The sequence below is a fragment of the Echeneis naucrates genome, chromosome 21, assembly GCF_900963305.1.
Source record: "Echeneis naucrates chromosome 21, fEcheNa1.1, whole genome shotgun sequence".
Taxonomy (NCBI): domain Eukaryota; kingdom Metazoa; phylum Chordata; class Actinopteri; order Carangiformes; family Echeneidae; genus Echeneis; species Echeneis naucrates.
Genome location: NC_042531.1, coordinates 2,543,165 through 2,559,243, shown reverse-complemented (window position 1 = coordinate 2,559,243; position 16,079 = coordinate 2,543,165). Strand labels below are relative to the sequence as shown.

General features: G+C 43.3%; 1 protein-coding gene across 1 annotated transcript in view; it reads left to right on the top strand.

Moving 5' to 3' along the window:
• The window catches only part of kalrna (kalirin RhoGEF kinase a), a 101,782-nt gene that overhangs the window by 39,626 nt on the left and 46,077 nt on the right, over positions 1–16,079 (top strand). The window contains exons 10-23 of the mRNA XM_029492871.1: positions 168–359; positions 1,628–1,759; positions 2,978–3,076; positions 3,247–3,378; positions 6,622–6,744; positions 9,299–9,490; positions 9,770–9,939; positions 10,560–10,734; positions 11,226–11,269; positions 11,345–11,496; positions 12,411–12,577; positions 14,107–14,226; positions 15,668–15,736; positions 15,888–16,037. Coding sequence (XP_029348731.1) covers positions 168–359; positions 1,628–1,759; positions 2,978–3,076; positions 3,247–3,378; positions 6,622–6,744; positions 9,299–9,490; positions 9,770–9,939; positions 10,560–10,734; positions 11,226–11,269; positions 11,345–11,496; positions 12,411–12,577; positions 14,107–14,226; positions 15,668–15,736; positions 15,888–16,037 — 1,917 coding nt within the window. The remainder of the gene's footprint in view (positions 1–167; positions 360–1,627; positions 1,760–2,977; positions 3,077–3,246; positions 3,379–6,621; positions 6,745–9,298; positions 9,491–9,769; positions 9,940–10,559; positions 10,735–11,225; positions 11,270–11,344; positions 11,497–12,410; positions 12,578–14,106; positions 14,227–15,667; positions 15,737–15,887; positions 16,038–16,079) is intronic.

Here is a 16,079-nt window from a genome sequence, read left to right as displayed (position 1 = left end):
GTCCCAACCACCAGGGGGACTGCAGAAAGAGGTTTTAAACAGCTTGAACAGAAACATACACAATTCACTCTCAGTCGGCTTCCCTTTAGTACAAAAATGCAATTTTAGACACAGTTTGCCAGCTGAATAACAATGATTGAATCCAGTTGATGTGTTTCCCCTTGCAGAACGCCTATGTGAACATCAACAGAATCATGTCAGTGGCGGGCCGGCTGGCCGAGGCCGGTCACTATGCCTCCACGCAGATAAAACAGATCTCAGGTCAGCTGGATCAGGACTGGAAAAGCTTTGCCGCCGCACTCGACGAGCGCTCCACCATCCTCGCCATGTCGTCTGTCTTCCACCAGAAGGCCGAGCAGGTGAGATCCCGAGCACAGCTGAATGAACGCTCCCTCTTCCCAGCCTGGTCTGTTCACCAAGAGTCCGCTCCTGTCAGGATGCTGATCTGGTGTCTGTCTGAGCTACGACTCTCTCCACAGCAGACACAAATCCAGAACTGCAAAATGTAAATGGGATGTTTTTGGCGTTTGGTTATAGTTAATAGATCAAACTGCTGCGCTGCTGGTTCTTGGGAGGTTGACATGGCAACAGATGGGACTTGTTTGATTCCTGCTGGGCTTTTGACATTAACTACAAGTGTACATTTGAGAGAGCAGAAGATGAAAGAAGCACAGGATGAGCGGTGGAGCAGAGCAGGGATTGGCTGAGACTGAGAAAGAAAGGAGGGAAATAAAAAAAAAGGAGCATCAGGAGATGAAAGGCAAGACGAAGAGAGAAAGATGAGCTAAAGAAAATTGGCAAGACTCGAGAGCGTAAATGGAATGGGAGAGTAAAAATGTGAGAGATTTAAGGAGAGAGAAGTGAAGGTTTCTGCAGCCACATTAACCCTGAAAATAAATCATTTCAACGACAGGAGCAAGACCGAAGATGTAAAAGAGTTTCCAGTGTTTCATTCAACACACACACACACACTCAGGTGTCAGTTACCTGTAAATAATAGTCCGTCCCAGCGGTCATGGAATAAATCCTCCTTCATGAAGGTTATAATGTTGATTTTTTTATTGATACAACGTTAAAGATGTTGATTCAACCGTGGTTGTTTTGGAAGCCACTTTTTGTCTGACTGTTACCCTGTTTCATGCAGAGAGACCGATCTGTTTATCGATTTAAAAAAAAAAAAAAAAAAAACACTTCAGCAGCCAAATAACTATACCGCCTCAACAAATACAGATCTCTACTTTTAGTTTCAAAACTGTGGAAATGTATACTGAGTGTTCCACCAGTGGCTCAAACTTGGCTCTGCAAAATGAGCCATAATAGATATGTGTAGTTTGAATGCACACAAGTGAGCTGATAATTCAACAGGTAGTGAATGAAATTTCTCTGGACCTAACTGGATCTGGGTCCACGGACCAGGACTCGACACCACCCAGAGACATGAGGCCCAGGATAGATTATACATTGAGAAAGCAGAGTTGTTGTTATGTAATGTGACTAAAACTGTTTACATTGCACTAAAAGTGCTGCAGGGATTTTTCCCATATCGTCCTCTGGTTCTGCTGTGAATCCAGAAAAGAGTTTGTGTGAAGTGTCAGCATTTGTCGACATCACGCGTCTGCTTTCTCAGTTTCTGTCGGAGGTGGAGGCCTGGTGTAAAGTCTGCAGCGAGGGAGGTTTGCCGTCCGAGATGCAGGAGCTGGAGCTGGCCATCCACCGCCACCAGAGCCTGTACGAGCAGGTGACCCAGGCTTACACCGAGGTAAGGTGAAAACACAGCAGACCACATAAAGACATCTCCTGCTTTTAAAAACAGCACAGCTCCAATGTGTCTGCTGTGACAGTGATGTCTCAGGAGGTTGTGGTGCAAATTTAGCCTCCAAACAGTCCCACTTTTTGCCGCAGTCTGGTTTTATGTTTAGACGTGCTGTTGTCAATTTATGCTTATCTGTGGAAAGATAATATATATATATATATACACACACACAAACACACACAAAGCCCAGGGCGAAGGCTCAAACTCAGGCGGTTAGGCTTGGCATTGTTTCCTGTCAATGCTGTAAAAAGTGACATTATCTTGTGCTCTTGACTCGATATATGTACCTAATGATGAATAGAAAGTTCAGCACTGACAACAGTTCCCGTCAGGTCGCACACACGACAAAGTGACACCGACTAAAATATGCAGGCAGAAGCTCATCTCCTTTGAGGCAACATCAGATTCTCCTCTCTGTGAAATAACGAGACTACAAACCTTTCTGAATCATTAAAGCTGCAGAAGATGAAGATGCAGGTGTGTGTCTGTGTTTGTGTCTGAGTGTGTTTCTGAGTGTGTGTGTGTGTGTGTCTGAGTGTGCAGGGACATGATGAAGCTGTTCTTTGCTTGGCTGCTCGAAGTGAGACATAAACGGTGTGAAATCGCAGGTGTAGAGGAGCGAACTCTCTCTTGCAGCTTTGTGTTGTGCCTCCTGATCGAGGCAGGAGGAAGCACTCGACCTTGATTTACAATCTGTGCAAGCAGCAGATGGAAAAAAAGAGTTTTAGCTCGGCCATGTCATTGTGTTCTTTATTAGTCCTGCAGTTTACCGGCTCAGGAGTCCGTTAAAATAAATAAAATGAAAGCAATACTTGGTAGTCAGACAGACAGTATATTTCAGAATATGGATGCACATCTAATCTTCTCTAACTGTACACCGTTTGTCTTCATTTTGTTTTAAAAGGTCCTCCCTGATGAAAACATGTTCCCCTCATCTCAGTTTCCTGCAGGAAGAAAACAGGAGTCACAGCTTGTGTTTGATTCTGAGGCTTCAGTGTTGTTTCCGTGTATAATTTAGCAATTAGCACAAAGGAACCAGATGCTGATTTAGAAAAGTATATATTTGTTTTGGAGGAGAAGAGAGGAAAAATGTGTTTTTTGTTTTTTTTTTTCTGTGATCAACATTTTCTCTCTGATTTGTCTGCTACCTGTTTGTGTTTCCAGGTAAGTCAGGACGGTAAAGCCCTATTGGACGTCCTCCAGAGGCCCCTGAGCCCTGGCAACTCTGATTCACTGACAGCCACTGCCAATTACTCCAAAGCAGTAAGTGTTTGTTTGTGCTCTGTTAGCCTTTCCTGACTCTAATTACAAAAAGAGAAGCAGCTTCAAGTTATGAACACATTAAATAAAGCAGTGTGTAAGCTGATTCAATAAAAAAAAAAAAAAAACAATACAATTCGCACACACACAATAAAATTTGTGTTCATTTACAGGTTCACTGCATCTTGGACGTGGTTCACGAGGTTCTCCACCATCAGCGGCGCCTGGAGAACATTTGGCAGCATCGAAAGGTCCGACTGCACCAGCGACTGCAGCTGTGTGTGTTCCAGCAGGACGTTCAGCAGGTACACGCACACACACACACACAAACACAACAACTGAGTGAAATGAAAACACGAGGCAAGAGAGAAGCCCAAAACACAGCGTGGAAGAGCCAGAATATATTGTTGATATTGGATGTAAACTTTGGTTTTCTACACAACGCCAGGACTTTAAGAACTTAGAAAAACACAATTTGGTTTCTTGCAGTTTTGAGTTTTTATATAACCATGAGGTCAGAGAATTTTCTCAAACCACAGCGGAGGATGCAATCTTGTAAGTAAGTCAGTATGGAATCAGGGGAACAGGCGGCCAGTAACGTGTGTGTTTAGATGATGAACTTCACCCAGCGGAGCAGATAAGAGCCGCCACGGAGCGTTCAGTCTCTCGTCCCAGCCGAAGAGTGTCACGTTAAAATTCCTGAGATAAAACACTGAGAGCAGATCTCTGCTCCGCTGGTAACATGGCTCATATTTCACAGACAAGCAGACGTTGTGGGTTTGGAGAGGTGTCAGCCTCAGATTCCTGGATGTTTTGGAGATATGTGGCAGCTCAAAATCAGCGAGGAAGGAAGAGGAGGAGGAGGAGGAGGAGGAGGAGGAGGAAGGCTCGAGTATTATTAGACGATGTTTAATGTGATTGTGGGCCTGACAGTAGTCCAGGGGGAGTGAGGTACGACCAAATAACACTGTGATCTCTGCTAAGAGTCCGCATGCATCCTCCTCGATGATTTATTTTTCCAAAGTCATGAACGTAAAGTACAATTAAGAAATCCAGCCGTGGAAATATCATCCCACTGCAAGCTGCAGCAGAAACTGTCACAATCCAAAGATGCTGATGTATGAGCCGTCTGCAGGCAGAGAAAGTGTCAGATAACTTAGGCAGTTGGTTAAAAATAGGAAAATATGTCAATCTCCTTGAATGGAAAAACAATAAAAAGAACCCAAAGTGGTCAGAAATTGCTATTCTAATTATTCTGATAATCATTTCCGTCGTCAATCAAGCTGTGACGTTCTTTTCTGTATATTTAGATTATTTATTCTGGCTGACGTTTACCAAATATGGTGATTAACTGAAAAGTTGATTGAAAATGATCATTTCGGTTGTCAGGCCACTTTGACACAGACCCTTTGAATTAAGAGACTTTATTTAAATTTCGATTTAAAATGCTGATTCATGAATTGAGGTCAGAGGATCACAGGGCTAAACATATAATGAAGTACGAAGTGACTTGACCTGTGATTAAGTCAGATTAAGTAGAAATATCAACATATAATCATTAGGTTACTGTTTTTTGTTTTCATGTTCACACCAAAGCACGTTGAAATAATGTAAGAGGGGGTCGATTGTACAGTAACGAGGAGGAAAAGAATCAGGGCACCAACCAGGCGTCAGCCGTGCAAACATTTGATATGTGACCTCAGAGAGCGTGTAGGAGAAAGAGAAAAATTATGAGTGAAAAAGACATTGTTATAAAGAGAGGTTATAAATTAATTGAAAACAGAGCTTTGCCAACTGTACCCGTCATGCATCAGCTTCTATGAGACCCCAGAGAGAGACGCAAAGACACACACAGACACACAGAGGGGCGAGAGACATGCAAGGCAACTGAGTGGAGCGGCAAGTGAGAGAGTACACTCATACCAATAGTCTATAAATCAGAGAAAAAGGGGCTATTCCAACTAGAGCTGGAATGCTTCAGGATATATGTGACCCCAGAGAGGAAGAGAGAGAGAGATGCACAGAAAGAGAACGTATTAGCTGAAAAGTTTTATTTGGCAGTTTTAGACGCACATTCAAACGAAGGACAGTCCAGCTGTAGTCAGCATGCAGCAGTTTGTGTATGTTACGACCTTAAACTGACCCGTTTGTGGCTCCAGCTGGACCGAGTACACTCTGCTAACGTCATAAATTCAGACTCTGGCCATCCATGCGCGCTACTCTACTCGTTTCTTTATTTTTTCATTGTATTTATTTATTTTTTTTAAAGATGCAGTAATGTGTTAATGTGTCCTGCCAAACTGGAGTTTGGAATGGGAGTTATTGTCAGGAGGGAGTCAATTTTCAAATTTGAAGCATGATCAGCTGCCTTTAGCTGAGGGGGGGGGGGGGGCGGGGGGGGGCTTGTCTCAGGAAAAACCACATTAAGAATTCAGACTGTGTGCATATGACACAACTATCAAGCTATGTCAGCAGGAAAGAAGAAGTTGGATACACTGCGCAGAGAGAGACGTGTGAAAACTGTGAAGATGATAGAGAAGCAGCGAGTGAGCTGTGGAAGTGTTGCATCACATGATGCATTACTGAGTTTATCTCATTGTCTGACCCCCAACTTTCAATCACAGTTGGATTTAATTTAGTTCCACAACGTGAGTTACATCTGCATTTCTTTGTGTGTGGAGACTTTGGAGATGTTGAAGCGTCGTCAACAAAGACGCATTGACGAAGAAAACTGCTTAAAATGATTTGAATTACATTTCAAAATTAATAATCTGTAATTATTTATTGATTTTTTTGCAATTTCTCTGTCCAATAATCACAATAACTCACTTCCTGGCACTTGCTACGTGGTTGTGTAAGAGTTGGAAAGTCGTGTTTACACCCTTTCACATTATATTTTACTCACCTGCAACATAAATCAAGTTAATGCAGAAGTCCAGTTTATAGCCAGTTGACTTCTTGCTGTAGATTCTTGGACTCTGTTCGCTTTAGAGTCACTTTGTCCAAAACAGAATCCTTCATATCTTTTATTTGTATCTAAATCATGAATCCAGGTTTGCCTACAGTGGAAATATTCAATTAAATGCACATTAGAAATACGTTCCGCCTTCTGTAATATTCAGCACAACTTGCATCACAGGGTAGTAACAGAGCGTCTGAAAATTTAATCACACATGGCAGAAAGCAGTACAAAGGGATGAATTGTGTTCAGCTGCAGAGCTAAAAGCTGATATGGTGAGGACTATCAGAATATAATGACAGAAAAAGGCAACAAATATGTGTCAAATAAACAACAAAGGTCGGGTGGCGCCCGCCTGTCGTCAGAACTCAGGTTTGTCCTCCTCTTCTCAGCTGCCGTGACCTACATTTCAGATGAAGGTTTCATCAGATCCATTTTTAATTCATAACGTCTGAGACCATTTTGTGCCGCTGATCTGCATGAGGCTGTCAGTCTTAAGGCTGCAGGAGCAGGAATACAAAGCTCGGCAAGGGATGTTCAATCCCAAAAAAACAAAAACAGATCTGAAGATGTGCTGCCTCTCTTCCAGGTGATGGACTGGATAGAAAACCACGGTGAGGCTTTTCTCAGCAAACACACCGGCGTGGGGAAATCCCTCCACAGAGCCCGAGCCCTGCAGAAGAGACATGACGACTTTGAAGACGTAGCTCAGGTGAGTTTGTCTGTCACCAAAATACCCGAAGAGACTTTAACTGATATATTTTTACTTACACACTAAATCACCTGTGTCGTCTTATTAGGGTTGAGCGTCTGAACCTCCTGAGTTCAGGCGTAGGTCAGCTGACGTCCGTGTCCATAAAAAAGATCCACATCCTCCATGAAAATTTTTTCGAGGGATTATTTTTTATTTTTCATTAAATGTTTATTCGCCTTACTTGCGAGCATCTGTAAGTAATCTGCCTTGATTAATCCCAAATTTTCAAAACCACCATGTCTGGTGGTGGCAGGAAGCATGAAGATATGCTTCTACATAACCATTTATGGTTACAGGCCTTTACTGAAAAATCTGCAGACGATGTTATCCGTTCCTGAATTTTCACTGCTAGAGACTGTTATGTAAGAAACGCTGGAACTGGAGTTTTGAAGGTTTGAAGATGAAAATAGAAAGAAACAGCTCTCTGAAAATGTGAGCAGATATGTGGCTTGTGTGCGGGCTGGGCAACGCTTGAAGGACGTATGGACAAAATAAAAACGATGCTCCTCTCCACTGAGCTTGTCAGCTGTCTGAATTGATTTGTTATTAAGTCAAGTTAGTGATCAGACAGCAGAGGATAAATACAAAAAGGTCCGATGCAATCCGGATTATCAAATCTTTACTATGTCTGCTGAAACGCATGCCAAGTCTTCCTGGTGCTTCTCTCTTCTGCTCAAACTCCTCAGTAAGTAACACATAATTTTCGCACTCTGGTCGGCGGAGCTGCAGTAAAGTGATAATCCTATAAAGGAGTGAAAGTTAATCCTGTAAATGGTGTGTAGTTGTGTAATCTGATGTTTAGACTCTGGATTAGGATTAACCTTCATAACCTGCTGTGGATCATCATTTTTTTTGGGTCAGACGCTCGCTCAGATGATTTTTTTTTCCCCCTCCATTAGCATATCTGTGCAATTTGTGGAGTTTTGCTGATAAAACTCTCCCCATCAACAAACACAGCATTAATAAATGAGAAACATGCCAAGACATGAATATGTAACATTATACACATACATACATAAATCTGTCTCACCTGGAAACAAAACAACCTGCTCAGATCACTTTTGGATGTATTTGTGTCATTAGGCAAGAAAGTACACAACTGTCCATTTTAACTGAGATGTTTTCATGTGGTGTAGATGTGTGTGTTTAATGAGGTGATTTCACCATCATTACTTCTATTTTAACTCCATCTACATCCGATTATCCGCTTCCCCCAGAAGAACCGGCCAAACATGAAACAGAATGACTTTCTGAAAACCCAGAACTCATTTACTCTCATTAAAGCTTCTTCTCACCGCCTTAAAGTTTAATTTCCCCGGGGGGAGGGTTGACACTGCTCCACCTGCTGCACCACCAACATTGGTAGGTTAGTCTGGAGGTCAGACATCATTCCTCCGGTGGATGCAGGAGAAAGCACGAGCCTGTTTGTTTCACGAGGTGTTGAAGCTGGCTGCTGTGATGCTGTTCACTGATGATCAGTTGTGATGAAATTTGGACACTTGGAAACACCACACAGTCTGTAAAACGTACCGTGCGTTTATTAGAAAAACAGATCAATGCTGATGATGATGATGCATCAGGGTTTAAAAAAAAACAAAACAAAAACATCATCATAATATTAATGCACTGACTCCGTATCGGAAATGAACAAAACAGGAGTTTGTACGACTGGAGCTCTTGGAAAGCTTTTATCATGAAGTGAAAATGTATATCTCCCCCTTTTATTTTTATATTTTCTATAGATATCTCTGTTTGTCCGGTTAATTTTGTGTTCAGGTTTGGGCTTCTGTATTCAGGTGATCGTTCTGCGCTGCTGTAATCCTCACTCACTGTCACACCAGTCAAGCAGCAAAGACTAATAATCTCTGGTGAATTATAATCTTTATCCTTTTAGTAAGCCTTCTGACATATAATCATATCCCTGCGCTGAGCTTCCACCCACATATCATAACTAGCTTATGAGTAATTGGATTCATAATGCAGCATATTTTCTCACTGTGCTGCCACACCCCAGCCTCCTGTCTCCGCAAATATGTATTTCCTGGTGTCAAATATTCCAATGATAATCTCTCAAACTGTCTATAATAGACCAGCGCTAAACCATCTGGTCCTGCTGATGAATGCTCCGAGTTTAAAAACCAGTTACGAAACAACAATGATGATGATGATGAAAAATAATTAGGAACAAGAACAGCGAAGATGATCGTAACAATGATGAAGTTCAGAGTGACAGCAATGGTTAAAAATGAATCTAATGAGTCATAACGATGACGACGATGCAAGTGACCATACGTGACCAGAGGTCCTGATCTATGAGATGAACATCTCTGCCACGTCTCAGAAATCCTCTGACATACACTTTACTTCAAAAATAAATGTAGTGATTGTCGTATATTACAGATCTTATAGACTTGTGTCACTTTACGATAGCTTGATCTTTTCCACATGGGAGAGATGATGGGATGGACTACAGATGATGATGTTGATGCTGAACGTCCCCTCTCTGTCACAGAATACCTACACTAACGCTGACAAACTGCTGGAGGCGGCCGAGCAGCTGGCTCAGACCGGAGAGTGCGACCCAGAGGAAATCTACAAGGCAGCCAGACATCTGGAGGTCCGAATCCAGGACTTTGTCCGGCGGGTCGAACACAGGAAGCTGCTGCTCGACATGTCTGTCTCCTTCCACACACACACCAAGGAGGTAGGGCATCCAAACAAATAAATCCACGAAGGAACGCGCTGCCAGACATCCCACTGCCTCCAGCAGGCTTCACCCAAATGAATTCTTAATTTTCTCATTAACCCCAGAGGCTGTGACGTACGTTTGGTGTGTAATTACGTGTTTTTAGTCCCATTAGGCCAAACAATTCCACCGCTGTTATTAGAGAATCCGCTTTCTCTCCCATAGTTGATGTTATTTTCAGCCTTCAGGAGTGTTGATGGCTTTCTGTCTGTCTGTCTACCTGTGTGCGTCTTCCAGCTGTGGTCGTGGATGGAGGAGCTGCAGAAGCAGCTCCTGGACGATGTGTGCTGCGACTCGGTGGACTCGGTGCAGACCTTGATCCAGCAGTTTCAGCAGCAGCAGACGGCCACGCTGGAGGCGACGCTCAATGTGATTAAAGAGGGCGAGGAATTGATGCAGCAGCTCAGGTACGAAGAATAATAAAGCTCCTGTCGTTATTCGTCGTCATGTTTGAGGAGAGAAATCAATAATGAGGCTCAGGTAATGGCATTAATATTTATAATGTTATTAAAGGGGGAAAAGGATTTATACAGAAGCTCGGGTAATAAATTTCACACTAAAAACATCATTAAAAAGTCAAATTCATAAAGTGACACGGGTAAGATTATGAATAATAATTAACATCTTGGCACATGAAGATTGAAGATGAAGTTTTTTGGGGGGAAATTGCACTCATCTTGTCTCTTTTATTTCCATTTTCTGTCTGCGCTTGTTTCTCCTCCTCTTTTGCTTTTTCAAAAACAAAATAAAGTTGTCAGGGGAAAGTGCTTGAATGTAACTGCCAGCTGGAGGATGAATGCTGGTTAGTTAATTACAAGCTCATCCTCATTCTCTTTGAGATGGAAAATGGAACTAAAAAGTTGAAAACTAATGTGCTCTCGTTTGCCTGCTTTAAATCATGTCCAACGCTGTGCAGCTTTTTTCCCCCGAAAAGGTCTCCAAGAAGAGATGTCAAAGCAGAATTTGGTTAACAGGAAGGAGGTTTTGTGTTCAGGCCAAACGTCTCAAACGTAATGTCTGTCCACAGAGACGCAGCCATGTCGACCAATAAGACGCCACACTGCAGCTCCATCGCGCACATCCAGGGCGTCCTGCAGCAGCTGGACGAGGCCCAAGGACAGATGGAAGAACTGTTTCACGAACGCAAGATCAAGCTCGATATCTTTCTGCAGTTACGCATCTTCGAGCAGTACACCATAGAGGTTAGTGAGGCCGAGTGGAAATGCAGAACTCTTCAGTTTATTTTGAATGATATACTGCTGCTTTTTGAAGCGTGGCTGCTGCGAAGCACAGCGAGGCCCTGACACACTAATGTGACCGAAGAAGTACCGCTGACTGAAGTACAGACAGCACCTGAGCACTTCATCACAACAGACGACAGCTGAAGCGAACGACAACAAAAACTTGATGGAGTGCCTTTTAAAAAGGTCGCCTGTGTTTAGTGTGTCTGTTTTTACAATTCACTTTCCAGCCTTCGAGTCTTAAGCATGTAGAAACAAAGGCATGCGCAAAGAAGACACCAAACTAATTCACTAAGCTAAGCAACTATTTAGTGAGATGTCTCTACTGACTGATATTGTTCATTCAGGCCGGCAGCCTCCGAGAGGCGCTAATTAGAGCTGCCGTGATAGTGAGATAGTGTTCGGCATGTTGTGTAGTAACACCTGATCCTTTGTTTCCTCTGTTCCTGCAGGTGACAGCAGAGTTGGACGCTTGGAACGAGGATCTCTCTCGCCAGTTGAGCGACGCCAGCCGCTCGGGTGGCGGCGGCGGCGGCGGTGGAGGCAGCAGCAGCAGCAGCAGCAGCAGCAGCGCCTCCTCCGGTGGCACCGAGGACATCGGCCTGGCGGAGCAGCGGCTGAAACGGCACGCAGAGAGGAAGGCAGCCATGAATAACATGACTTATGAAGTGATGCAACAAGGTCAAGACCTGCACCAGTACATCATGGAGGTCCAGGCTTCAGGTAAAAACCCGCTGAGGTTTAGGCGAATACAAAGGATGGAGCCGGAGAACACAGGATGCTGTCATGTGCTTTAAAATTAGTTTCTCAGCGTCCGGGAAGAATTTCCCACCAAACCTCTGTTTTTTGTTTGCAACTGGAGTTCACACCTGACATCATTACACATCCAAGATGCCTCCCGTGTGACCAGTTCAGGGCTTCTCAACAGGAAAAACACTGAGTCTGTACGTTCGCCGCCGGCTTATCATAGACTTTTCAAGGATGCGCTCATATGCGTGCTGCAGCTCACATCTGGGTTTACTCGACACTGAAGCAGAGAAGGAACTCTGACACTTCTGCAGCACCGAGAACTGAACCCTGATCCCAAATCATGTTGTGTGGAACAGAGAAGAGAATTAGGTTTAAAAAAAAAAACAAAAAAACGTCACAGCACAATCCTCTTACTGGTGCTGTATACTTGTGTTGAGGTCACTGCCTCAGTCAATTCGCCCCCTGCAGAGATAAATCTCTCACCCCGTCGCACACAAAAACAATCACTCTCTCTGAAGCAGTGCCAGTTACTGGGGAGGAAAGGCATTGTTAGTTTCCCGTCCACAGAGACGCACACTTCTTTTATTAAAGCTTCAATTAATTAGACATCAACAGCTCAACTGCAAAGCAAAGAACAGAGCTGTAACATTATAAGATAAAATGATCAAATCAAGATTTAATGTAAAAATATTCTATGATATAATACTTTCCCCGCAAGAGAGAAGTGAGGTTCATCATTAAATGTTGAGTACACAGAGACATGTTCAGCACAGTAAGCATTAACTGGAAGAATGTGGAAACAGTTTTTTGGCTGCAACAAAAGCCAAGAAAAATAGTAATAAAAGTTAATGTAAGAGTGCTCGTGTGTGTGTGTGTGTGTGTGTCAGGAATCGAACTGACGGGGGAGAAGGACATGGACTTGGCCTCTCAGGTTCAGGAGCTGCTGGAGTTCCTCCATGAGAAGCAGCAGGAAGTGGAGCTCAACGCACAGCACACGCACACCCGGCTGGAGCAGATTCTGCAGCTGCGCCACCTACAGGCCGAAGTCAAACAGGTGAGAACACGCAGAGATTCACTCTTTACCTTTAATTTGACTTCCTGCCAGAAAAATTGGAAATGACTTAAGATGAATCCACTTCAGGATCTCAGCAGCTTTACTTGGTTTCTGCTCCCGGGCATTCAGAGGCCTCGATGCCAGTTTGAACTTTAAGAACTTAAATATTTCATATTCCAGGATGTTAAAAATATGACTATACATGGAGCTATCCTGTGAATATTAACTCATACTGTACAAACAGCTTAAGGCCGTTTTATGATGGACAGTAAGACAGGAGCAGAAAAATCTTCAAATGGATTTTTTTCTCAACACTTTCAGAGACTGTTTCAAAAAAGAAAAGTGAAAGTGTAATAAGAGTTACACTTTCACTTTTTTATCACTTTTAAACAAATTACAAGAGTCCACAATCTATCCTGACCACTGATCCGATCCTCAGCTGAGGAAGATGGTAAAAATGCATCCTAAAAAGGAAATAACACAGAGCTTTTATTAGAAACAAAAGAAATCATATTTGGAAAGCGTCCTCCGTGTTGGACAAACGGCAAGAATAACTCTTCCTGTCCAGTAAAGCGAATGTTTTGTGTTTTGTTTTTTTTGTGAAGAAACTACTGCAGCTGTGAATATGAACATGCTGCATGTCGAGACAGGAAGCAAACTGCTGCTGCAGATGGATGCAGCTGAATAATTTATGAGGTTGATGGCAACATGCTAATAACACACAAACAACTCCCAACAACTCATTCGGCTGCATCCTTGTCAACGTCCGAAGGAAGCTCTGGATTTAATACCAGTTAATATTCACTTGCAGCCACAGTTCTGTGAAAAGCAGAAATTAGTTCTAATAAATTGTGGGCGCAGTGCAGTGAAATAATAAATTGCATGCCATACTTGGCAAAGGTGGGAATAAACCTGCACAGGTTCTGCAACTGGAATCTTAATCAGCCTCAGCTCTCCACGAGCATGTTTGGCTGTTAACACCTTCTCCAGAAGAAACCATGAGAAATTAAATTGTCCTCTCCCGTTTAGTGGCTCGCAAATAAAAAGCAACCCTCGCCATTATTATATGTAATTGGCACTGAGCACGTTACATTTTATAGATTAAAAGAAGAAGAAAAAAATTCTGTTGACCATTAAAAGGAATCCCCGCTGCTTTAAGAGAAACTGCTTGTAGCTGCAGCCAAATCATTCACCGACCACGAAGCAAGTCGACAGGTGAATCAGCAGCTGACTTCCTTTCATCAATTACATTTTCACAACACTCATGTCACCGTCACATCATCGTCGTCGGTACCGCTCCTGTCCAGCTGCTTTACTGGAGATAAAAACTGGAAGGTCCTCGCTGAAACATTCACGATGAATTCCCTTCAAAGCTTTAACGATTAGTGACATCATAGAAGATTTGTGATCGTGACGCTCCTCACACCAATCCCTGCTGCTCGAAGCTCCTCCAGATGAACACACACGTGCGTCTGAACATTTGTGGCCTATTATTTTGTCATTTTGTGCGTCTCCCGCTCCGTGTCTAGGTGTTGGGTTGGATTCGGAACGGTGAGTCCATGCTGAACGCCAGCATGGTGAATGCCAGCTCCCTCTCTGAGGCCGAGCAGCTGCAGAGGGAGCATGAACAGTTCCAGATGGCGATAGAGGTACACACTCACTCGCACACACATCCTAATTACTGCTGCTAAAACCAGGCTTACTGTACGTTAATAATAATGATTTCAGTATGCATTGGTTTGAATAGTAGCAGATGGGGACGCGCGCACACACACACACACACAGATACACACACATGCACAGTTTCTTTGTCATCTTTGCGTGAACCAGGCTTGCCTCAATAATTATTGCATTATGCATTGACTTTGAAGAGTAACAGATGCACACACACACACACACACACACACACACACACACACACATTCAAAATGCTATCTCTGTGTTCTTGCATGTGTGTGTGGGTGTGTATGAGTTACTTTGTGCTGTGCTTTAAATAGCTGACTCCAGAAGTGTGTGAGCATTAAAGGGGTAAAAGCCCCTCGGTCAGCACTGCACTACACCCACACACCCACAAACACACACAAACACACAAACACAGTCTTCTGGCTCAGACCCAACATGTGAGTTCTGGCCTGGTTTCTGGTCCTGTGGACTGTGATTAGTGTGTGTGTTCCACAACACGATGTAAGTCATGCATCCTCCATCAGACTGATGTAATGCTGCCTTGGCTAATAACTTAAACACACACATGTGCGCACGCACACACAAGCACAATGAAAGCTTTGTCTGGTCCAACACTAACATTAAAAGCAGGAACTATCCGGATAACGGAAATAAATAAAGTCACATTGCGGCTTCTGACAGGTTCAATCAGTGATTTAACGAGACTGCAGATTTAGCACGTTGTCTGTTTACTCTAATCAATCTGAAACAGTCTTTTAAGACCAACAGACAGAGAAATATATTCATGCATGCATCCAGTGACTGATGAAACTCTCAGTAAGTGCACAATGATGATGACGTGCTTATTTTTAAAGCTTAATGACATCTCCAAGAAAAAAATATGATCAATTTAATGTTCGGCGTCACTTTCTTCAGCTTTGTTTTCGGAAGATACAAACTGAATGTTTTAAAACTGTAATTTTATTTTATAAAAACATCCTCATCTTTTTGACCAAGTGCTCACATTTCTTGCCTGTTTATATTCAGCAAAGCATCGTACCAACTGCGTGTGGTGATGCATTTCCTTCCTCCTCAGATATCTGAGAAACAGATTTTTCTCGTTAGTCTGACACTCACAATTTTACACCCACTTTGGCCAACTTTCAGCTCCTTCTGGAACACGTTAAAGCTCAACCACCTCGACATCAGCGTAATAAATTGAAACTGTTGGCCAGACTGTGCGTGTGCGCCCTCATGTGTGTGCACAAGTGCAAACAAAACAGAAATCCAATTATTAAAAAACGGCGCTCCATAACATTATTAATGGTCAAGAGGCTCCACAGGGAACCTTTAAAGCCGATTCGGACTAATGAGTGAGTGATTTTAATTGAGGGTAACTATCACCTCCTCCTCCTCCTCCTTCTCCAGTCTCTCTTCCATGCTAACTCTCTTCAGAAGACTCACCAGAGTGCTCTGCAGGTCCAGCAAAAAGCGGAGGTAAATGCACGCTGTTCTTTTATCATTTGTTGACTGAAAAAGTAATGTACCTCCGCTGCACATCTCTATTAGTCTTGTGCTTAATTTACATTCATGATTTTAGGAGATGTTGCGATGTGTCCATCACGACCGTCTGCCGTCTTTGTTTCAGATGATGCTGCAGGCAGGCCACTACGATCCGGAGGCGATTCGAAGCTGTGCCGAGAAGGTGGCCGTTCACTGGCAGCAGCTGATGCTGAAGATGGAGGACCGCCTGAAGCTCGTAAACGCCTCCGTGGCCTTTTACAAGACGTCTGAACAGGTCAGTCGTGCTTCCTGGTTTCTAGGATGTGCTGTCGCAGAG